Source organism: Saccostrea echinata, unplaced genomic scaffold (assembly GCF_033153115.1).
Source record: "Saccostrea echinata isolate AGI-Se365-2 ecotype Australia unplaced genomic scaffold, CSIRO_AGI_Sech_v1 ptg000007l, whole genome shotgun sequence".
In the NCBI taxonomy this organism is placed as follows: domain Eukaryota; kingdom Metazoa; phylum Mollusca; class Bivalvia; order Ostreida; family Ostreidae; genus Saccostrea; species Saccostrea echinata.
The window spans coordinates 2,481,013-2,505,000 of record NW_026889756.1 but is presented as its reverse complement, the minus strand read 5'-3'; the positions used below and the strand labels follow the sequence as shown (position 1 = coordinate 2,505,000).

General features: G+C 35.2%; 1 protein-coding gene across 1 annotated transcript; it reads right to left on the bottom strand.

Annotated features, from left to right (window-relative positions):
• Positions 1–1,087: 1,087 nt before the first annotated feature.
• Positions 1,088–22,440, bottom strand: LOC133180625 (midasin-like). The gene is given in 39 exon segments (XM_061315096.1): positions 1,088–1,266; positions 1,628–1,675; positions 3,818–4,030; positions 4,287–4,401; positions 4,975–5,048; positions 5,256–5,430; positions 6,427–6,470; positions 6,648–6,737; positions 6,847–7,065; positions 7,275–7,481; positions 7,619–7,726; positions 7,936–8,031; positions 8,370–8,540; positions 8,708–8,824; positions 9,109–9,212; positions 9,380–9,518; positions 9,598–9,777; positions 10,035–10,313; positions 11,484–11,621; positions 11,869–12,090; positions 12,219–12,310; positions 12,394–12,803; positions 12,994–13,064; positions 13,345–13,536; positions 13,790–13,868; positions 14,044–14,159; positions 14,351–14,444; positions 14,579–14,681; positions 19,398–19,494; positions 19,588–19,652; positions 20,069–20,144; positions 20,337–20,483; positions 20,596–20,700; positions 20,794–20,903; positions 21,105–21,291; positions 21,653–21,755; positions 22,019–22,113; positions 22,254–22,349; positions 22,420–22,440. Coding segments are annotated over 39 exon segments (5,136 nt in total). The 3' UTR covers positions 1,088–1,128.
• Positions 22,441–23,988: the final 1,548 nt, after the last annotated feature.

Sequence of the window (23,988 nt, the reverse complement as noted above, 5' to 3'; positions counted from 1 at the left end):
TAATATTACATAATAGGTATAAATTTTGTTCAACTTCTACAATTTAGATATTTATTGGAAAATAGGAAATTTGTTCGAGTCACAACTTTTGTGAAAGGGGCCACAGTTATCTACCTAAACAGGTGTAGAAGACGTTATTGGTACAAATTCAAAAGTTTTTCAAAGAAAAAGTTACCTACAGCTCCTTAAAATAAATGTAGTAGAGATAATGATGCAAGGAACAGATATAGTTGCACCTTGTTGTGTGACCTGTCCATAATTTAGGCTATATTTCGGTGGTAAATATACTAGTAATCCTTAATAGTTACTATATATCAAATTTTTATTTAACATAAAGATAACATTAATTTTTCAGCATTTTTTATTTTCTATTATTCTGAAGATTAACAACCTCTTGATCTAAACTTAACAAAATAATCTTCAACATCTCTCAAAAAGAGGTAAATCTGCATATTAATTTGTCTTATGGCTCACTTTGACAATTTATATCATCTTTTACTTTGCCAGACCAGTATTTTATAAATATTACAAGCACCTACGGTCTAAAAAAGGTTCTCTTTTCAACATGTTGGGTTAAAAACAAAACATTGTTTATAATGTTTATATCGTTTATAATTGGAATGGATTCATAATAACACTTCTCGCCTAAGATGAATAACTTAGCATGGTTATTTCAACATTGTCATTATTTGGCATCCTCTGTTAACATTGTAATTAGGTTTTGAAAAGTGTATATGAACATTTTTCTAGTGTATAATGTTTTACCAGAAACAAATATACAAAAATTGTCATAATGAATTAATCAGTAAAATTTATGGTTTCTTCCAACTTTTTAAAAACTCAAGTCACATAATTTTCATCTCGCATATACTGCACATACATTCATTTGTATTATTACTATTCTATTGTTCTGTGTCCTCGCAAGTTCACAAGAAAAGCCTCTTCACAAAACCACAGTATATCCACCTACACAGGATTAATCACAGCTTTTACAAGTTCAATCATTTTTAAACATCCACAGCTGTCACACACATCCACAAGCACTACAGAGAATTACTCATATATCCACTGCAGTCACAAGTTCAAACCATTGTCTTAAGGCGTCACACAACATCTACAAAGAATTGATCAAACATCCACTGCTGTCACTAGTTCAAACCATTGTCTTAAGGCATCACACAACACATGGGGAAGGGAATTTATATCTCACAATATGATATAGAAAGGAAAGGGGAAATAATCCATGTATGGCTTGATTTCTGGAAGCTGAAATTGACATGACAAATAAATTATATGTCTGAAATGAACACCATTCAATACATGTATTCTTGAGCATTATTATGTTTGTCATCAAAGTCATAAAAATGAACAAATGTAATTTATTATTCCATGTGCAAGCAACATAACTTTTGCAGTATTCTTCTAGATTTCAACATATTTTTTGTATAAATAAAAACAATGAAATTGGGCACAGGTCTCCCTACTTGAAATGTTAACAAAATTCTTCTAGAAAAGTGACTTTCAAATTAATGTTAATATATACAGTATAATAAAGTGACATAAAAGAAGCATCGAATCGTCTTTGTTACTAATCATATAATCATTCACCGTTTAACTGGGAACTCACCTGGTCCCTGCTCTTAAAAACTGGGACTTTAATGTCTAATATGGAATCCTGTAATATAAAACATATATTAAAATGTGATATTTATTTAAACATATTAAGATTTAAAAAAAAACAAACATTATATTCCACTCCAGAAATCCACAAAATGGGTATATGTACAGTATAATTATGTCTAAAAGTAAATGACAATATAAAATTCTGAATTCCAAATCAAACAAGATGTGTTTGTGAAACACTGATGCCCCCATATGGCAGCTTATGGCGAAGGTTAAAGTTTCTCAAATGCAAGTCAAAATCCTGGCCAAAAGATAAAAAATGTTGATACCCAAAGAAAGATCTTGTCTCGAGGAAAACACCTGTGAAATTTGAAAGACCTAGATACAACTGTTCAAAAGTTATGGTGAAGGTTAAAGTTTTTTAAATAAAAGTCAAACGTAAAGGTCAAAGTGGTTGGTATCCAAAGGAAGATCTTTTCACAAGGATTACATATGTGAAGTATGAAAGCCCTAGCACCAACCATTCAAAAGTTATGGCCAAGGTTAAAGTTTTTCAAAAGTAGGTCAAACTCCTAGGTCAAGGTCAAAGGGTCAAAGTGGTTTGTATCCAAAGGAAGGTCTTGTCTCAAGGATTACATATGTGAAGTATGAAAGCCCTAGCACCAACCATTCAAAAGTTATGGCCAAGGTTAAAGTTTTTCAAAAGTAGGTCAAAATTCTAGGTCAAGGTCAAAAGGTCAAAGTCGTTGGTATTCAAAGGAAGGACTTGTCACAAGGATTACATATGTGAAGTATGAAAGCCCTAGTTCCAACCATTCAAAAGTTATGGCCAAGGTTTAAGTTTTTCAAAAGTAGGTCAAACTCCTAGGTCAAGGTCAAAAGGGTCAAAGTGGTTGATATCCAGAGGAAGGGCTTGTCACAAGGAATAAACATGTGAAGTTTGAAACCCTAAGCACCAAATGTTCAAAAGTTATGGCCAAGGTTAAAGTTTTTCAAAAGTAGGTCAAAGTCCAAGGTCAAGGTCAAAAGGTCAAAGTTGTTGGTATCCAAAAGAAGGCCTTGTCACAAAGAATACACATGTGAAGTTTGAAACCCCAAGCTCCAACTGTTCAGAAGTTATGGCCAAGGTTAAAGTCTCATAAAATTTTGCAAAAGTGGGTCTAACTCCAAGGTCAAGGTCAAAAGGTCAAATATGATGGTACCCAAAGAAAGGTCTTGTCACAAGGAATACACATGTGAAATATGAAAGTCATAGCTCCAACCAATCAAAAGTTATGGGCAAGGTTAAAGTTGACAACAGACAGACAAACAGACAAACGGACAGACAAACAAACAGACAAACAGATAAACAGACAAACAGACAAGCAGGACAAAAACAATATACCCCCGGGATCTTTCGATCCGGGGGCATAAAAATGCTCTAATTTATACATGTATATCCTGAAATATGATATAGTTGCATATATTAACTATCTTGGAACACCACAAAATAATACTGCAAAACCAAATGAGATGCATTTGTTAAATGCCCCTACATGCACATGTATCAATCACCTTGATCTTGACAATGGTTCTGATTGCGATATAAAAAAGCTCCTTTCAATAAAGTAAATGTAAACTCCACAAAATTGACATCATATTTAAATAATGACCAACATGTTTTACTTTCTGTACCTTGTTTTGAGGATTACATGTATCAATGAGTACAGGAGTTATGTACATTGTTATAGGGATTATCAATGATTACAGGAGTTATGTACCTTGTTCTGGGATTATCAATGAGTACAGGAGTTATGTACCTTGTTCTGGGAATCATCAATGAAACAGGAGTTATGTACCTTGTTCTGGGGATTATCAATGATTACAGGAGTTATGTACCTTGTTCTGGGGATTATCAATGAGTACAGGAGTTATGTACCTTGTTCTAGGGATTATCAATGAAACAGGAGTTATGTACCTTGTTCTGGGATTATCAATGAGTAAGGGGTTATGTAACTTGTTCTGGGAATTATCAATGAAACAGGAGTTATGTACCTTTTTCTGGGGATTATCAATGATTACAGGAGTTATGTACCTTGTTCTGGAGATTATCAAAGATTACAGGAGTTATGTACCTTGTTCTGGGGATTATCAATGATTACAGGAGTTATGAACCTTGTTCTGGGGATTATCAGTGATTACAGGAGTTATGTACCTTGTTCTGAGGATTATCAATTATAACAAACACCAGGAACACACTGGCCTCCCGTGCCTGTCTGACAGCGGATCTCACTGTCTCCATTCCCTCATTAAATAAGCCCCGCCCATCAGACACGATTAGCAGCAACTGTGACGTCTCCGGATTTCCCAGCATTCCTCGCTGTCTGGAGTGAGCGTCCATCATCACTGATGTGGCTTTCTTCAAAAGCTGAAAGGAGATTAGAGTAAGTTTACACACAGTCACTTGTTATCATTACCTCAATATAAGTCTGCAAGAGTTATAGTGCCCCCTTCCTTTTTTATGCTTACGGATGTAGGGAATATAAGAAGTCCCCATCTCTTTATAATTGTCTACATCTGATACACACTCTAGACCTCACAATTGAAACACTTCACTCTTGTTATCATAACTTTCATCAGCTACAGTTTGTGCACATTTACTATAGAATTTTTTTCAGTCATACCTGAGCCACTTTAGTTTTCTTCTGTTCAAAAGTAAACTGCTGTAACAATCTGGATCCTGAGTGACTTGTGAACTGCTCAGTGAAAGGGTGAAGAATTTGTACAGACTCTCCAAAACTGTGGATATAATTTTCATCAATTATTAAATGAACTTCCTGCAGTATAGTTCTAACATATGTACATTAATTGATATCTTGTAAAACTCTACATCATTTTGTTTATTAAAGTTTGACTGCTGATCTAGGGTGCAAGGAGTCTACCTGGATGAATAGTTCACCCTACTACTGCCTAGGTGTATACACCTGGCCACTAGAGTTAGTCACCCAGTAACCATTTAATTTGGTTACTGTCCTTGACATGCAATTGACAAGGATTATAAAGACATTAGATTAATGCTTTTTCCAGTCTTTATAATATGAGTATGTGCAATACATGCATACATATAACTATGTTACATATACATGTAGCCTTTCTCTTTACACACAAATACCCTTGATACAATCTATCTAATCTCACAAGGACTTTTTTCCCTTGTACTCCTTTGTGTAATATTAGGATTTCACCTACAGTCTTTATTCTCTAACAGAAGAATCACAATAATCCATTATGTGTCTTTTTAAAACAAGGTACTTTTCAAATGAGTAGAAATACATAGACAATTACTTACTTTTACAATGATCTATAGCATACCTGCAGATACTCAAATCCCCTGCCTCTAACAAGGTGAGAGCATTAGAAATCAAAGCCAGGGACTCAAACGCCAACTGAAAATAAAAATCTGTAGATATGACTACTATTTTATGTAGATTAAACATAAATATTCAAATCATTTTTTTTTCACTATTTTGCTTTTCATTTTTGAAAATCAGATTGAGTTTTGTTATTTCCTTTGTTCATCATTCATGTTTTAACAATGACCTTTTTTGGATGCTCTAATCCTGACCCTAACCTCCTGGTATTTTTTTACTGACCTGTTTGGAGTGATTGTCTACCATACTTGAGGAGTCGTCTATGGCCAGCATGATCTGGTACTGTCGTTTGCTGGGTTTGGTACGATGGAGCCAGATTTTGTCTTTCCTGAACTGACTGGCGATGTAAGGAATGACTTTCCTCATGTTTAACCTTTTACCAGTTCTGTAATCTCCCCTACAACACATCAAGTAACTTACATACAAATCTGACTATAATTACACAGGTATGTAAGGAATGACTTTCCTCATGTTTTAACAATTAATACCAGTTCTGTAGTCTCCCCTAATACACATCAAGATATTGTTAAATATTTATTAATAAGTAACATGGTAACAGTTTGTAAAATTACACAAGTATGAATTTGAATTTTTTTAAAGATTACACTAGGAAAAAAAAATGATCATGTAGCTTATAATGCTAACTTAAGATTTTATAGAAAACTGCTGGTCTGTGGTCAAGTGTATTGTACATTACCTTTTTCTTTGATGGTCAGTGCTAAAAATAACAACTGGGCTCCTTGTGTAAACCATATCTTTAAGGTCCTTGCCTGTGTTCTCTTGAGTAAATATTATTTGTTTTGTTGCCTACATGGGTTTAACACCAGCTTGAGCTGTTCACACCCTCACTTTAATGTTTGGACCTCACCTGAATATGTAACATTTTTACTAGCCCAAGTTGTTCATACACCTTATCTCAGTTTTATGGCCTGCAAGAGGCAAGGGTTCTAACACCAGCCTGAGTTGTTCACACAGTTCCTGGGACCTTACCTGAGTTTTGTGGCCTGTGAGGGTTCTAACAGTAGCCTGAGTTGTTCACAGAGTTCCTGGGACCTTACCTGAGTTTTGTGGCCTTTGAGGATTCTAACTCTAGCCTGAGTTGTTCACACAGTTCCTAGGACCTCACCTGAGGTTTGAGGCCTGTGAGGGCTCTAACACTAGCCTGAGTTGTTCACACAGTTCTTAGGACCTTACCTGAGTTTTGTGGCCTGTGAGGGTTCTAACACTAGCCTGAGTTGTTCACACAGTTCCTTGGACCTCACCTGAGTTTTGTGGCCTATGAGGGTTCTAACACCAGCCTGAGTTGTTCACACAGTTCCTGGGACCTTACCTGAGTTTTGTGGCCTGTGAGGGTTCTAACACTAGCCTGAGTTGTTCACACAGTTCCTGGGACAGAGTTGATGTCAGAGCCTCATATCGATGCCAGGCCCTCTGATGCTGCCTCCTCCTGTCAATCATTGATGAAAAAAAATCATTTCCTTTCATTCATTTGACCCCAGAGTGTCACATGTTTACAAAAAAACTGGTGTTCTGTTACAATATGTGGATTGTGTGCGTTGTTATAAATAATTCCATTGCTGATTATATTTAGAATATACTGTCAGTAATACTTACTGCTTCTGCTGTGTGATTTACTGTGTTGGTAAAAGTAGATAACTGTTCCTCTAACTCTGATCTGAGCTTCTCCATATCCAAGTCAGAACCCTGGAAAATTGATATAAAATAATATTCATCCAGTTCCACAATAAGTTAAAAGAAAGCTCTGAATCTACAGAAGGAGTAAAAATACCATGTATGTTGTCTATTGCCCTACCCTGGCTTCTAGGTGGAGATTCTCCAGTGTGGTGTGAATTGTAGATTCTGGCCCCCTTGAGGCCCCCAGTGTTTCCTTGACAACACCCTCTGTTTCATACTTCATTATCTCCTCCTGATCTTCATTCATCCCTTCTTCATTCATTCCTTCCCTTTTCTTGTTATGTTTGTCTTTTGTGTTTATGTGAGATGAAAGCTTTTCAACCGTTTCATCCATTTCCTGGGGAAAAATCAAGACTTCTTATAAACTGTATAACATGATTATCATTTCACAGTATCTGAACCTTCTCAGCTGATATTCTAAACAAAAAAATTGTATAAAGATATGGGTTTCCCTCATTATACAAGTAATTTTTATTATCATTTCCATTGCATAAAACTCTCCAAATTCTGACATGTGCTGCACAAGTTTCTTTTCTCCCCGCCCACCTGTTCATCGTCCTCTTCCATCTCCACCTCTTCCTCCTCCTCCACCCCTCCATTCTCTTGATCCACCTCTCTGTTAGGTACAGCTTCCTCCATCTGTTGTTTATCAGTGGCGACATCTAGTGTCTGGGCATCATGTGATGATTTCGCATCCTTGATATGTTCATACAGCTCTGACACTTTTTCTGTAGAATCTTGATTTTCCTCGCTCTACAAAATCCATGAAAAATCTCAATGAATAAAAGGTGATTCTTCAAAACAAAAAATCAAAATCACAAAAAAATGATTATTATTTTTGCACTCCAAACATTTTGGTAACATGGTTTAATTTGGACAGACAAAAATACCTCCTCTGTGGCAGAAGATTCTTCTATGGTCTTCAGTTTCTTAAACTGGTTCTCATTGGATCCCAAACTCCTGTCTTCATTTGACTGACCAGCTTTTCGTTTCACAGACTAGAAGTAAATAAAATATCACAAAAGGATGTGTAAAGGGTGAAAAGCTAATGATAAATGTCTTTGACTTACATAGATCAAAACTTCTGGCTTTAATTTCTGCAAGGAAACTTACATGTACATACTATGATTTGGAATCCATTTATCATCCATTATATCAAAGTGTATGTCATTATATGTAAGTAACAATAAAACTAATGACTGAATACCTTCTGAGACTGATTAGTGGAGGATGGAGCAACCTTTGAACCTTGACCTTCATGACCCTCTTCGGCTTCTAAATTTGAAGTGCCTGTTCCTTCACTCTGTAAATAAGTTCATTCAGTTAAAAGTTTAATTATCATACACATGAAAATGCGGAACTCTATTTATTTTATCATAGAAGAATTGTATTCAACCATAAAGTATGAAGACATGTTCAATTGTTCATGTATACATATGTATCTTGGAATTTTTTCTTTGCCAAAAAAAGTTTTAATCCTCTAAATACCTGTAATACAGATATACAATAGAATGAAATAAAGAATTATATTCTTTGATAAGAAGGTCTTTAATTTACAGAAATCAAATCAATATCTTAAAATTAGCAGCCATTTTTTGCATAGAAAAATAAGTTGCCCTGCCTCAATAAAGCCCAATTAACCTCTTTCTGGTCATTGTCTGGTTCCCCTCCCTGATCCTGGGCTGATTCTGACTGCTCTACATTCTGGGAATCATGGGAAGTCTTCCCATAAGTCTCTGCTGCTTGGGGTTTGTCATCCTTATTCTTAGAGCTGTCTTCTTCATCCTCTGCACTGACATCTCTTGGTTCATTCTGCAGTATATGCAACTAATCATTATTTCAACAACTTAATAGGAATCACCGAGAAACTGAAAGTATTACCTCCCATTACATAAATTTAATAAATTCCTGAGAAACTGAAGATATTTACTTCCATTAAATAAATTTTAATTTAGTAAGATCTTTGTTATGGTCATTACCTGAGCAGAAAATCCTTGATCCCTCTCTTCTTCCTCCTCTTGCCTGGTTCCCAGTTCTTTGTCTGGTTCCTCTCCAGTCTGGTTGTCCTGGTCCTCTGACATTTCTGGCTCCACTTCCTACAAATATACATAACACAGCATATTGTATTAATAATTTCTGTTTTTGCTATTTGCATTTTTAATAAACCTGGTCTATTAAAAACAGCTTTGGAATCCTTTAATACATAACCTAGCTATGAATAACTGCAGAAAGAAATTTTATGATCTATGATGCAAATCAACACAATTTCTTACTTTACATGATTTTCTAGCCATTCATCAAATGCTGGATAAATTTGACTTCACAATGTATCATGAAATGTTCAAAGTTTCATTACTTATTCTTTTCTTATAGTTCTTACCGGAAGAGTGTCCTCCCTTGTTTCTTCCATGTCTTTATTATCTCCCTTGTCTTCTGTTTCTGTCATCTCTGTGTCACCACCAGGGGGCTCTGATGGAGGCTCTTCTGCATAGAGTAATAATAAATGGTAAGTATATGAGGACACATTCATTTAATTTTTGCAACAAAAGGTTTTTAAAAGGTTTTGAACTGTTACAGTGAGGGTATTTTTTTTTATGTATTTTCTTATTTCAAGACAGTATTTTTTCAGTTATATAGCTATTTTTACTGACCTTGACCTTGTTCTTCCTCCGTGACCCCAGCCTCTTCTTCATCCAGTTTCAGGTCGTCAGGGAGATCCATGTTGTCAGGGGCCTGCTGAGGTTCCTGGTTACCATGGTTAGGGTCAATTCTGTCATCATCATATTCTGACTACAATACACAGAGTCAATGTTAATGCTATTCATTTTTCACCTATTCTCAATGAATGATTTTAAGCATTAGTACCTACCTCATCTATCTGCTCCAGTTCCTGTGTTGTCTGGTTCTCATCATTCTCCTCAGCCTTGTTTTCATCTGTCGTCTGCTTTTCTGATTTGTCGTCTGCTTCTGTCTTGTCTTGGTTGTCATCCTTAGCAACCAGTTCACTCTTCTGCTCCTGCTGGGATCCTGGGCCAAATTCTTCTTTCTCCTTTTTTAATCAAAATTTTACTTTGGTCATAATTTTACTTTAGTCAATTAGATAACTTTAAAAATTGACAAATATAGAATTACATCATCTTAATTAAGCAGATCTGTACTTAAATTATATTTATACTAATTTTATCTAGCATTTGAAGCAGAAAAAATATCCCTAAAAATTTTATGCATGTTTTCTCTGAGACTAATGACTGAATTAAAACCTTTTTTTCAATATTAAAATAATAGTTATGACCTTTCTGTACTCACCCCCTGATCCTCCCCCTCCTCTTCATCACTTCCCCACATCTGGTCATCTAACTTCTCTGTGTCATTCCCATCCACTTCTCCCATCTGTCTATCCAGCTCCTCTTCCTTCCCATCATCCTCTTCATCTGACCTTTCCTCTTGATCTGCTGCCTCGAGGTCGTGAACTTTGCCCTCAAAGTCATCAGACATCTCTATGGCATTCTCCTCGGACCTGATGTCCGGCTGCTGGGAGGAATCTTCCTCTTTTCTGTCCTCTCCTGCTTTCCTGGCTTCATCAAGCTGTTTAAAAATATTTAAAGGAGATCTCATTATTAGAAGAATCAAAAATTTTAACACATGTTGGAACTAAATAAGATTTGGGTTGCCTTCTACAACACAAAAATATGTTGAATTCAATCCTAAATTTCATCTCTGATGTATTGATTAAAGGACTTATCGCATGTTTCTTAATTATTTGAAATTAAAAGCGTAAAACGTTCCTTATGACCACAGTTTATAAATTTTGTGTTTTTGTTGCAGGTAAACCGCGGTAATTAACCAATTATTGACTCAAATGAAAACCCCTGAATTAAAAATCTAAGTTAATTAGATAGCGATCACGTGACCCTGTGACGTCAAAGGCGACAATGGCTGATCAGTTCTATAGTTAATCTTACTAAAATATACGCGATACAACATGAATATTCTGCATTGTGGACGGCCACATTTCTGATTTTATCGATATGAAATTGAATATCCAACCTTATATTTTAGAATTGTCAGCAAGAAAAAATCTGAAAAATTTGCTAACATTGTAAAAATAGCAGCGACGATATCGAAGGAGACGCGGCGAAGACGAAGAAACTCGCCATCGCAATACAATTTGATTTGTCATCTTATCACATGTATTAACTGATTAATTGATTTACAAATTTAATATTGTATAACCTTGTTATTCTTCGTTTTTAGCATAACATCAATTTTCTTATGTTTTGTAAAGGATGGCAGTCTTGAAAAATAATTTTCCGATCACAAAACATTGCCTTAATCGGAGCTGTGCAGATTCTGAATGTTTCGGGAAAAAAAAAACGAAAATATCTCAAAAGCCTATACCTTAGAACTAGTTTATGTTTCTATAGTAATTAAAAAGCACGCTAGGAATTAATTTTTTCAGAATTTTTCGTAATTAAGCTGCGTTTGTCTTCATAGCTCCGTAAATAGTTTACATATTCTCATTTCTCTATCACTGAATTGTCGCCTATGACGTCAGAGCAGTATTTCGCCGAAATCCGACTGAAATATGCATATTGCCGTATTTGAATTTCAACTCTCAATATCTCTTAAAATATGCTTTCAATAGCGTTTATTGTAATCAGTATTCTAATAAACAAGGTTGTAGATAATATTTTTCATAAAATTACGATTTTTGAAAGATCATGCGATAAGTCCTTTAAAACTGATGTTCTTTACCTGGTCTTCATTCTCAATCTGATCACTGACGTCCTTGACCCCTTCACCTTGACCTAACCCCCCTCCCTCAATGTCCTCAAACTCTGTAGCTCCCTCCCCTGCCACCTCATCCTCAAACTCACCGGGAACACAGAACCCCTATCAAAAAAAACAAAAATCTTACAGTTTACAGTATTTAGAAAAACAAGCATATACATGTGTATTTTGTCTTAAAATTAACAGTATTTTCAGCATCCCTGAGAGACACAAATAATATGCATTAAAATTTATAATTGGAGAAATAATTATAAGTAATTAACTTTTCCAACATTATGATGTTGAAGCATACACACTGTAGTTTTAGGAAGTTGTGTTCACATGAGAACTATAATGTGGTCTTTCTTACTTTAGAGGCCAGTTCAGTGAAGACGGCCAACAGAACAGACAGGAGTTTCCCTGTCACCCTGTTCTCAGCCAAACTATGAAGTAAGTAGTACTCCACCATGTCTCGGTACTGCTGTACTAATGGTTGACACTGTCCTAGAATCTGGACAAAGGTCAGGACATCTGACCTTGTGTCTGTAAGGTCAAGGACATCCTTCACTAAACTCTGGAGAGACTGAATTATCTGCAAATAAAAATAAACAAAATAATAATTATTTTTAAAATATTTTGAATATGCAGGGCATATATTAGAATGAAAACATTGGAAACATATTAAAGAAACAACAAAATAAAGAAATTTAATTCATTTACCTTTTTCAGTTGAAGGCATTGTTTATCTCCCTTTAATCTTTCATCAAGATGGACGACTAGATGTCCCTCTAAAAATGTCCCAGTATCCTCTTCTATAAAATTAAATATCTGTTAGAGAACAGAATATGTCCTATTATAACACTGTGAATAACAACAGATTGCGCAAACCTAATACCTTTCTCCATTTCAGCACTCTGTTTGTGATTCTGTGTAAGTTCCTGTACACTCAGTAACAGACCAGCAATCAGATTCTCCACCTTTCCACTAAATGTCTCCACCTCCATCCCCTCTCTACTGTCATCACTTCTGATATGTCCTACATCAGACCTTGATGGTTCTAGCCCTAATCTCTTTACCTGATCCTTATCTGACCATGTGTTGATCTGTGTTTTTGACTCCATGTTGACCCAGTGTGTGAATTTTTCAGACCTGGTCTGTATTTCCTGTCTGAGGTACCTGACTGTCTCCATAAATGAGGGCAGAGTTTTGTCTTCAGGGTCACAGAAGTGTTTCTCTATCTCTGTCAGTCTAGGTACACAGTTAGTTAAATCTCTGTACACAGATCTCACTTTCTCAAGGTCACTCCTGTAATGAGAAGCAGCATTTACCTTTTCAATTATAGCAAAATACTTGAGGCTTAAAAAGATTTTAGGGTTAAATTCAATTTTTTTCTAGTCCTAAATATACACTGCAAGTAACTCATGAACAATAACTTAAAAAAAGGAAAATTAGGAGGAAAAGATTCATTTCATTGTGAATTTTTATTTTGGCGTACCATGTGATGAGTTGTTTCTTTGTCAGAGGTATTGTACAGTCAAACAATGTGTTGGCCTTCTGTTGTAAAGTCTACAAGAGTAACCAAATCTAATGTCTCAAATTATTAACCTTGCATGTTTTCCATAATAATAATACACAAGTGTGGCTCCAACGTAACAAAACAAAATGTCTTCATTTTTTTAATCGCTTAATTTAAAGTTATCAGAAAGATATGTCAATGAGCAGATATGACTTCTGATAAAAATCCTGTTTATTGCAAAAAGAGAAAAAACTAAATATTAGAAACATCTTAAATTGTCTGCTTAAAATACAAGTTTTAAAATCTAAATGTGACCAGAAAAGCCCCAACCTGAATATAATCAAAGCAGCGTTTCCACTGTTCGTCACCATGCTTCATCAGGGCTGACTGTGACAATTGATTTCTGGGAAATGGAGACAGATAGTGAGTTATCTCCTCTTGTTGTCGTGGACAACACTGAAGTATGACCTTGACCTGAATAAGACCCTCCTTCATGCTGACTAAGAAAGATATAAGGGATTCCTGAAAATGTTACAGAATTGTGAAATTAAGGAAAACATGATTTTAATATAATAGCAGGTTTTTATGCACACCTTAGATCTTATGAATTGAAATTACACAGACATGTATGTCAACACCCAAAGATCTTTCATTTAGTTCCTTTAACACATACATGTATTTATATTTGAAAAAGAACTGAACAGGTGCTTCAATAAAAATATTGTATAAAACAATTAGAGTGATTTTTTCTACATTTGGCTGTTCCAATACGTACCACATACTCCCTTGTTGCCTTCTGTGGAGGGGGTGTTCCATTAATTGAACACAGATCCTTTAACACTTCAGACAAGGAGCTTAAATTGTACAATATGAAATTGTATGCTAAAGGCTAATGTATTACGTATTAATTAAATTATCTAAATATTTTGAAATTCCTTAAAACATCTTTATAATGTTGTAATGAATAAAATACCAGCAAATCTGCAATTATACCACTAAGAAATTGCCATATTGTGACCTTTGACCTACCTTAAAGATAAAAAAGCCTTGTGCATCTCCACCACCCCAGAATACTGATCCACCACTACCTTCATTAAGTGTTCAGTGAATCCTTTACACCTTTCTATATTCCCAACACCTAGTTCCTAAAAATTTAAAAAAAAAACAATTCACACAGAGCCGATTTAACTACCAGTATCATCCTTTGAAATGCATTTATTTATATTCCTCACCTTGGATGGAGTTAAATCACACAGAGCCAATAATAATAATGCAACTTTATAGCTACCAGTATCATTCTTTGGTGATGTGATCTGGAATGCATTATATATCTCACCTTGGAGGGAGTTTGTAGAGCTGTGGCTCTTCTGGCAACACATTTATAGTAGTAGTCATGGCAACTCTGACCTATTTCTGTAGCACTGTTCTTACTAATGGAAAAATAAACGCAAGTTTACACACTGCATACATGTACAGGTAGATCGTGACTTTTTAAAATCAACTGAGTGATAAGTCATCTTTTATATTTTATGTACAATTTTTTTTCAAGTTATGAACACTCTACCTTGTGGTGAATTTATCTGAGCAGACAGAGACATCTAGTGGTGGGACAGGTAAAGGGAGATTACTCTCAGCATCACAGAGAAGTCCCCTCCTGTATGAATGCCCTGTATAAAGATGAGAAGTACATGTATATAGTTTAGTAACATTAACAGTAAGAAGTTCTATTTTATTGATTATAAGTTATTATCATTGTATGTAATGTTACAGGTACAGTATATACTAAATATATATATGTGTGTACAGTTGATGTCATAATGTACTGATTACTAATATGTAAAGAAATCAAATGATTGCGCCCATGGGAAAAGGGCCCTTATGGCAATTTTTACACATTTTAAGTTTTTCATGGATTTTAGTAGAGCAAGGTTAGAAGTTGCCAAATCTGAAATTTTATGGCCCTACGTCAACTCTAAGTAGTTTTTTTCTTCATTTATATCAATGATACTTTAACAGGTTAACAATGACGTCATGTTACTTTCGCACCAACGTCAAAAGTTTTCAGAGTGAACATGACTTTCACTTTGCATTGTAATGTTACTACGGTAATAAATGTATGTTATTGAGCATTTCCAGACACATTTTTGAGTCATTGTCTCTTTTAATAATTGTATAATATGATAATAAATAGCTGTATTAACTATTATCCATCATGCAGTGGTGTATAAAATTATGAGTGTTTGTTCGTTTGTTTGTTTTACATTTCACTATGCTGGAATGTCAGGAAAACCCGAGAAGCAAGCGGCTTCTGTTTAATATCAATTTATTCTCTCAAAACCAAAGTATTTATCTCGTGTAATAATCGTTTGAGAAACCTGTAGAATTCATTCGAAAATCATCTCATTTTAAGCATGGCTCTCGATAGGACAAGATGTCATTTTGGGGGGGTTGGGGGGGGGGGGGTTGAATCCAGTATAAACGATATCTCTTTCAAATTGTGAAGTTAAAAAATATTTCAAAAAAATTCTCAGGAACAACAATAAAAATAGATGCTGCTGGGTAGTGAATTTGTTGTTGTTGTTGTTTTTTTGTTTGTTTGTTTTTTTTTTTTCTAAATATAATTAGACAGAAAATTTGTGAAATGTAGTGAGTTACCGTATACGCTGTACAACAATTTAAGGACATTAAATTGATACACTGCATGTTAAGCAATATTCGATAAAAATTTTTCAAACAAAAATTCAGAAGGACTTCTGCCTGCATGTGGTAACAAAACTTCTTTTTTTAAATTGAATACACATTTTTCAGTCACAGCAAGGAAAATTCTTGAATAATTAGTTTTGAATAAGCAGGTTGACAAATTATAAACAAATGGATGAATAATAATTCACATGCATTAATGAAAAGGAACAGATCCAGGATGACCAATGGTTGGATTGTGTGTGTGAGTTGGGGGGGGGGGATAAATGTTAAAGGGTTTTTATCACGTTTCAAAATTTTTTGATATGACAAAGTTTACATGCTATTAAAATCATATATTTAAAAATTTTTGCTAGAAAATTAATATTTTTGATGTTTCAGCGATTCAAAGTTTGAATTTCTCAATATGCATATTTTGATCGCGATGTTACGCGCCATTGCTCTGACGTCATAGGTGTCAATCCTGGTCAAGCGAAGTACTTATTGTGTATACAAAAGGGCTCATTTGTTGTGTCTTTTAAACCTGTTAGAAAATAATTAAGTGATAATTGAATAATTGACAACTTGTAAGGTATAATTTATGGCTTTATGATGCACAAATGTGCACAGGAAAGGTTTTAGGAAGAATTTTTCCCCCACATTTCTTGTTCGAGAGATAAAAGGGGGGCCTTTCTCTGCAAATGCGATGGCGTTTATCTCCATTCAGAACAATCGTTTATGCCCGATCGATCACGATTTTTTTTTCTGTCCTATAAAATATTTTAAGGAAAGATACTTTTTTTAAAAAAATAATAAATGACAAACACGCATTTTTTAAAAGTCGCACAGAATCTAGTAGGAATGTTGTGAACATCGTAATGGCGTACGGCGCGATTGAAGAAGTGTCATTTCTTACTAGTACATGATATGCACTGCTAGAACAGATAGAAGATATACAGGATTTATTTATTTATAACTGATTAAAATAATAATGAAGAGGAATTTAAAATTCCCATATTTATGAATGTTTACGAAGTTAAACTTTAGTAATTCGTTCTATTTAGTTGAAGTCCCGAGTTGTCAACGGCTTCGTCTTCGGTGACCTCTCTCCAATTGTCGGCATATTTTCGGGTTATTTCTCTCTGCTAGACGTTCATACCTAAAAGATTGACCGTCCATAACCAAAGGAATATATCTATGTCAAAATTTCAACCGGCCATACTGTGTATTCTATTTAATTACCTTAAAAATCTATTCAATATATTTTTTTCTTACGATAAGCTTTACGAGTTCTATTGACCATTGACACCTATGACGTTTCAGTACCACGTGACCCCTATCTAATTAGTGGAGATTTTTACTTCGAGGACCCTTTATTACGGGCGTTTTATCGTCTAATTACGGCTGTTTTCAACATTATTTCATTATTAAACGATAATAATATGTTTCAAGAATATAATAGTGTTTCATTTTTAAGAAATTTAGATACGTGATAAAAACCCTTTAAATGACAGAAACGTGCAATACTTGTAGTTAACATGAGTTTAATAGCATACGAGGGTTGTCGTATTTTTAAAATCTTCCTAAATTTTAGGTGTGCGGGGGGGGGGGGGGATACCTTCCCACCACCAACCCCATAACCTCCAAATACGTCATTTGGTTAGGTTTGAAATAATATTGAAATAATTCCTCAAATTATTTTTGCACCTTGAACTCTCTCCTTATGTACATGTATATGAGCAGGGTCATTTTCAAAACAAACAGCGATCATGAACTCCACATACCTGGAACTGGAAACTTAATTGCTATCAAATCTAGTTAATCATGAGAAAAATTGCGTCCTAGAATAACGATTTTGTTTAATAGATACCGGGTATTTTATTATCATTTAAACAAACTTTGAATGAAATCAATATGTCATTTTTTAAAATAATATCAAATAGATTTTTCTAAGAAATAAATCATAAATAATTATATATATGTTGTCGTTATGAATCGATGACATGCAGATTAATTAATAGAATTTCTTCAGCTGGGGGGAGGGGGGGTGTGTGGTTAAAAATTAATTGAAAGTTTTATATATCCAGTCAGTTAAATGCGACTGGTTCGTAATATTCCTTGAATGGCTGAGTTTTTAAATGACAGATTTTTACGATGTGGCAAACATTTATGTACATGTGAATATTGTTATGTGATGGTGTGTGTAGAATCCCCCCTCCCATATCTCGCGGCTCCTTTATCGTATGAAATTCTAATGTTATTGTTTTCTAATGTTATTGTATATGAAGTTTTACAATATAAGAATTCCATTCTGGTCCCATGCCAGAGACTTGGATATGCTTATCCTTTGTGAAGCTTTACAGATACACTGTAAAGTAGTTAGGTCCCGGTAATATAAAATGACCCTGGCCTTCTTCCTTGAGATTGAAAATAAAATTAAGGTAGTCTGCTTTAAACACTTTGTTTGTGTATACATACACGTACATATGTCTCTTCTAATAAATACCGACAATCCGTTAATTTGTGTATTTCAGAATCTCTTTCTTAACCTAGTTGTGCAATTTCATTATCTAGCTGTGCTATTTCTTTACCTAGTTGTGCTATTTTATTACCTAGCTGTGCTATTTCATTACCTAGCTGTCCTATGTCATTAACTGGCTGTGCTATTTCATTACCTAGTTGTGCTATTTCTTTAACTAGCTGTGCTATTTCATTACCTAGCTGTGTTATGTCATTAACTAGCTGTGCTATGTCATTAACTAGCTGTGCTATTTCATTACCTCGCTGTGCTATTTCATTACCTAGCTGTGCTATGTCATTAACTAGCTGTGCTATTTCATTACCTAGTTGTGCTATTTCATTACCTAGCTGTGCTATTTCATTACCTAGCTGTGCTATGTCATTAACTAGCTGTGCTATTTCAATACCTAGTTGTGCTATTTCATTACCTAGCTGTGCTATTTCATTACCTAGCTGTGCTATTTCTTTACCTAGCTGTGCTATTTCATTACCTAGTTGTGCAATTTCATTATCTAGCTGTGCTATTTCTTTACCTAGTTGTGCTATTTCATTACCTAGCTGTGCTATTTCATTACCTGGCTGTGCTATCTCTTTACCTTTCTGTGCTATTTCATTACCTAGCTGTGTTATGTCATTAACTGGCTGTGCTATTTCATTACCTAGCTGTGTTATGTCATTAACTAGCTGTGCTATGTCATTAACTAGCTGTGCTATTTCATTACCTCGCTGTGCTATTTCATTACCTAGCTGTGCTATGTCATTAACTAGCTGTGCTATTTCATTACCTAGTTGTGCTATTTCATTACCTAGCTGTGCTATTTCATTACCTAGCTGTGCTATGTCATTAACTAGCTGTGCTATTTCATTACCTAGTTGTGCTATTTCATTACCTAGCTGTGCTATTTCATTACCTAGCTGTGCTATTTCTTTACCTAGCTGTGCTATTTCATTACCTAGTTGTGCAATTTCATTATCTAGCTGTGCTATTTCTTTACCTAGTTGTGCTATTTCATTACCTAGCTGTGCTATTTCATTACCTGGCTGTGCTATCTCTTTACCTTTCTGTGCTATTTCATTACCTAGCTGTGTTATGTCATTAACTGGCTGTGCTATTTCATTACCTAGCTGTGCTATTTCTTTACCTAGCTGTGCTATGTCATTACCTAGCTGTGCTATTTCTTTACCTAGCTGTGCTATTTCTTTAAACAGATCACTCAGAGCCTTCCTTTTCTTCTGTCCAATGTGTTTAGCTTCAGACTTCTGTTTTTCTTTGTCAGCTGTCTGTAATCATTTATTGTGATATTACGGAAGTACATAGTATTACACTTAATACTTTAACAAATGTTAGGAAGAGATCATTCCAAGAAAACAAACCTGTGACACCTCTAGTTGTTGAAGTTCATGGATGGATTCAATGATTTCTCCTAAAAGTAAACGGACTTGGATATTAATCCTAATGTTAGATGTTTCAACATGTACAATGTATGCAAATTATGGAAGTGTCTATCCATTCTCATAATTTCTAAACTCTGTCTATTAATAACTTAGATATATATTTAAAATGACAAATCTTTTGAAAAGAAGTTTGGACTAGCAGTGAACTCAATTTGAACTTCTTAGAGCAAAAGCTATTCCTGAGTATACTTAACTATTGTATGACAGATTTGTTTTCTGAGCGTGATTAGAGACTGCATGTCAGCAAACTCGAGTGTTGTATACAGCCATATCAATCTGAACTTCTCTGAGTCTTAGTGATTCTAACTGAGTGAGTGTTTATTTACCTGTAAACTTATCAAGCCTGACAATAAGTTGGTCATACTTGAGCCTCTTTGTCAATGATTTCCAATTTGTTTACACATTCTGACCGATAACTGACCAAGCCGGCTGTGTAGACCTCCACGACCAAGAGCAGGTAACTCTGAAAGTGGTGGCTGAAACAAACCCAGGTAAGAAATATACGCACGCAGATTCACGCATAATTTGTTTTTTGGAAAATACTAGACCATCTAAAGTTGTGTTAACAAAATGTAATGCCTTAGTATGATACTCCTCTGAATCTTTTTGTTTTTCATTTTGGGCAAAAAAATGAAATAATTATAAACATTATGTTTTCTCTGTCTCACCTGTTCACTGACTTTGTGTGATATCAGACACTGCATAGCTGAGATGTATGTTTCTCTCCATGTTAGAGTTCTCTCCCTTTGACCAGTAGAATCTATACTGCTGTCTGGGTCTGCCAATATGCTCTGTACTGGTTGTTCTAAAACAACCTACAATAAAAGTAAGGAACAAAGAATTAGCATGTATATCTTTTGTAATTGACATCCAAAAAATCATAGTCCAAACAATATTTTCTCCTCTTTTACTAAATTTAAAACATACCTGGAAAGCCTTCATCTGTTTGTGCAATGTTCGATGTGTTTTCTCTGTTGTCTGTTTTAGGGCCCAGAAGTTCATGTCTGTCCAGCCGGCAATTTTTACAAACCCCTAAATTTTAAATGAAAGAGTTATGAATTGAAATGCCACATGTATGCCACATATTTATTACAGATTGATAAAATTATAATTGAATTGCAAAACCTTGAGCTCTTTTTCTATTGGTTGTCTCAGTTGTTGTATTTTTTCTTTGACCAATGGTAAGAACTGGCTGTAAAACTGATGGAGGTTCCAAAGTAAGCTCATCATGTCATCTACAAAACAGAAAGTAGTGATAAATAACAACTGAATTAATAAGGTAATAAAACACTGTATTTTGTGTACTCAATGTACAGAGAAAAGACATACATGTGGGTCTTGTTGTCAGCTGCGGTGAGTCAATTTTCCTTATTTTCACCATCTCTGGATCAGATAAAACACTTAATTAACAATTATCAAGACAAAATAAATCCTACCCTGTGACTGAGTTCTCCCTTCTGTGGCCTCAGTACAGAGATACATGGTTTGACAGTGAAAAGATCTCAGCATCCCTAGTCGGGCCTCAAATTCCCCTAGGTTGGACCTCTCCATGAACTCTTTCAAGGTCCGCATAACCTCTGACATGTCTCTCTCTTCTGTTTCTAAATTTTCTACACCCTCCTCCTAAAGAATAAGGATTAATGTAATGATATTAATACCTGTTTGGTTCTTTTTAGTAACCAAGACGTATTGACTTTCTGTATTCTAATCTAGACTTATGGTTTAAGGTAGTCAAATCCTCAGGTTCTGAAAATCAGGAATTGGTCAGGGATATAAATGTGACCTTTTTAGAAGAGCATTTCTAAGACTTCAAAGAACCTTGAATCAATATTGATATGTATGAATTGAAAATTTTTGCATGAAAAGATTTCAAATTTCAAGCTTCATTTTGAGAATTTTTTTAATAATATAAAAATTTATTCACTTTCCTAGCTGAGGAACAGATATCCTTAAATAAACTGCCATATATGGAAAGTTTTCTTACCTGTAGACAAGTTGCCTGTATTAGCTGATAAATATGAAACCACCATTTGCTGGCTTTCTTGGACTGCTTCACAAATGCATGGTCCAGGCACTGCTTCCAACAACTGCAAAATGAATATACTGTAAAATCTTATATTTGTGTGGGGACAAATTTTGTGGTTTTGGGGAAAATATTTCCAAGTCTAGCAGTTTAAGAGGTTGATACAGACTCAAAGTATGACATCCTCACAATGTCAAGGTTTTGTGATTTCGGAACTCCACACAACGCTACTGAGGAGTTCCGAAATCACAAAACCTTGACATTGTGAGGATGAAAGTATGAGTACAAACTTTAGCTCTAGATATTAAGAACCAGATGACGGCCTACCTGAGCTCTAGTTTTCTCCAGGCCAAAATCTGAGATGATACTTCTGCTAATTGTGTTGCCACAGAAACATGCTTAGCTGCATTGCTTTCCCATTCCTACAAAATATACCCCCAAATCACTCATAATTTAACCTCAGACAATTTCCATTCCAAATCTGGCGTATCCATGATAAAACTTCTTTGAGGCTTGCAACATTTGTTGATTTTATTAACCCAGTCAAAGAAGGTTGACTTACCTGAGTTTTCTCCAGCAGAAGTTCTAGACCTGTAAGGAACCTGACGACAGGTGATGTTACAGGGAACGACAGGATTCTGTTCACAATCTGTGTCACCTGTATAACAGAGGGACAGTAACAAAAGAGTTTAACAGGACAATCTGTGTCACCTGTATAACCGAGGGACAGTATCAAAAGAGTATAACATGACAATCTGTGTCACCTGTATAACAGAGGGACAGTGTCAAAAGAGTATAACAGGACAATCTGTGTCATCTGTATAACAGAGGGACAGTATCAAAAAGTATAACAGGACAATCTGTGTCACCTGTATTACAGAGGGACAGTATCAAAAGAGTATAACAGGACAATCTGTGTCACCTGTATAACACAGAGGGACAATGTCAAAAAGTATAACAGGACAATCTGTGTCACCTGTATAACCGAGGGACAGTATCAAAACAGTATAACAGACAATCTGTGTCACCTGTATAACAGAGGGACAGTATCAAAAGAGTATAACAGGACAATCTGTGTCACCTGTATAACAGAGGGACAGTATCAAAACAGTATAACAGACAATCTGTGTCACCTGTTTAACAGATGGACAGTATCAAAACAGTATAACAGGACAATCTCTGTCACCTGTATAACCGAGGGACAGTATCAAAAGAGTATATCAGAACAATCTGTGTCACCTGTATAACAGAGGGACAGTATCAAAAGAGTATAACAGTGCAATATGTGTCACCTGTATAACAGAGGGACAGTATCAAAACAGTATAACAGGACAATCTGTGTCACCCGTATTACAGAGGGACAGTATCAAAACAGTATAACAGGACAATCTGTGTCATCTGTATAACAGAGGGACAGTATAAAAACAGTATAACAGACAATCTGTGTCACCTGTATAACAGAGGGACAGTATCAAAAGAGTATAACAGGACAATCTGTGTCACCTGTATTACAGAGGGACAGTATCAAAACAGTATAACAGGACAATCTGTGTCACCTGTATAACCGAGGGACAGTATCAAAACAGTATAACAGACAATCTGTGTCACCTGTATAACAGAGGGACAGTATCAAAAGAGTATAACAGGACAATCTCTGTCACCTGTATGACCGAGGGACAGTATCAAAAGAGTATAACAGAACAATCTGTGTCACCTGTATAACAGAGGGACAGTATCAAAAGAGTATATCAGTGCAATATGTGTCACCTGTATAACAGAGGGACAGTATCAAAAGAGTATAACAGAACAATCTGTGTCACCTGTATAACAGAGGGACAGTATCAAAAGAGTATAACAGTGCAATATGTGTCACCTGTATAACAGAGGGACAGTATCAAAAGAGTTTAACAGGACAATCTGTGTCACCTGTATAACAGAGGGACAGTATTAAAACAGTATAACAGACAATCTGTGTCACCTGTATAACAGAGGGACAGTATCAAAAGAGTATAACAGGACAATCTGTGTCACCTGTATAACAAAGGGACAGTATCAAAAGAGTATAACAATACAAAATGTGTCACCTGTATAACAGAGGGACAGTATCAAAACAGTATAACAGGACAATCTGTGTCACCCGTATTACAGAGGGACAGTATCAAAACAGTATAACAGGACAATCTGTGTCATCTGTATAACAGAGGAACAGTATCAAAAGAGTTAATCAGGACAATCTGTGTCACCTGTATAACCGAGGGACAGTATCAAAACAGTATAACAGACAATCTGTGTCACCT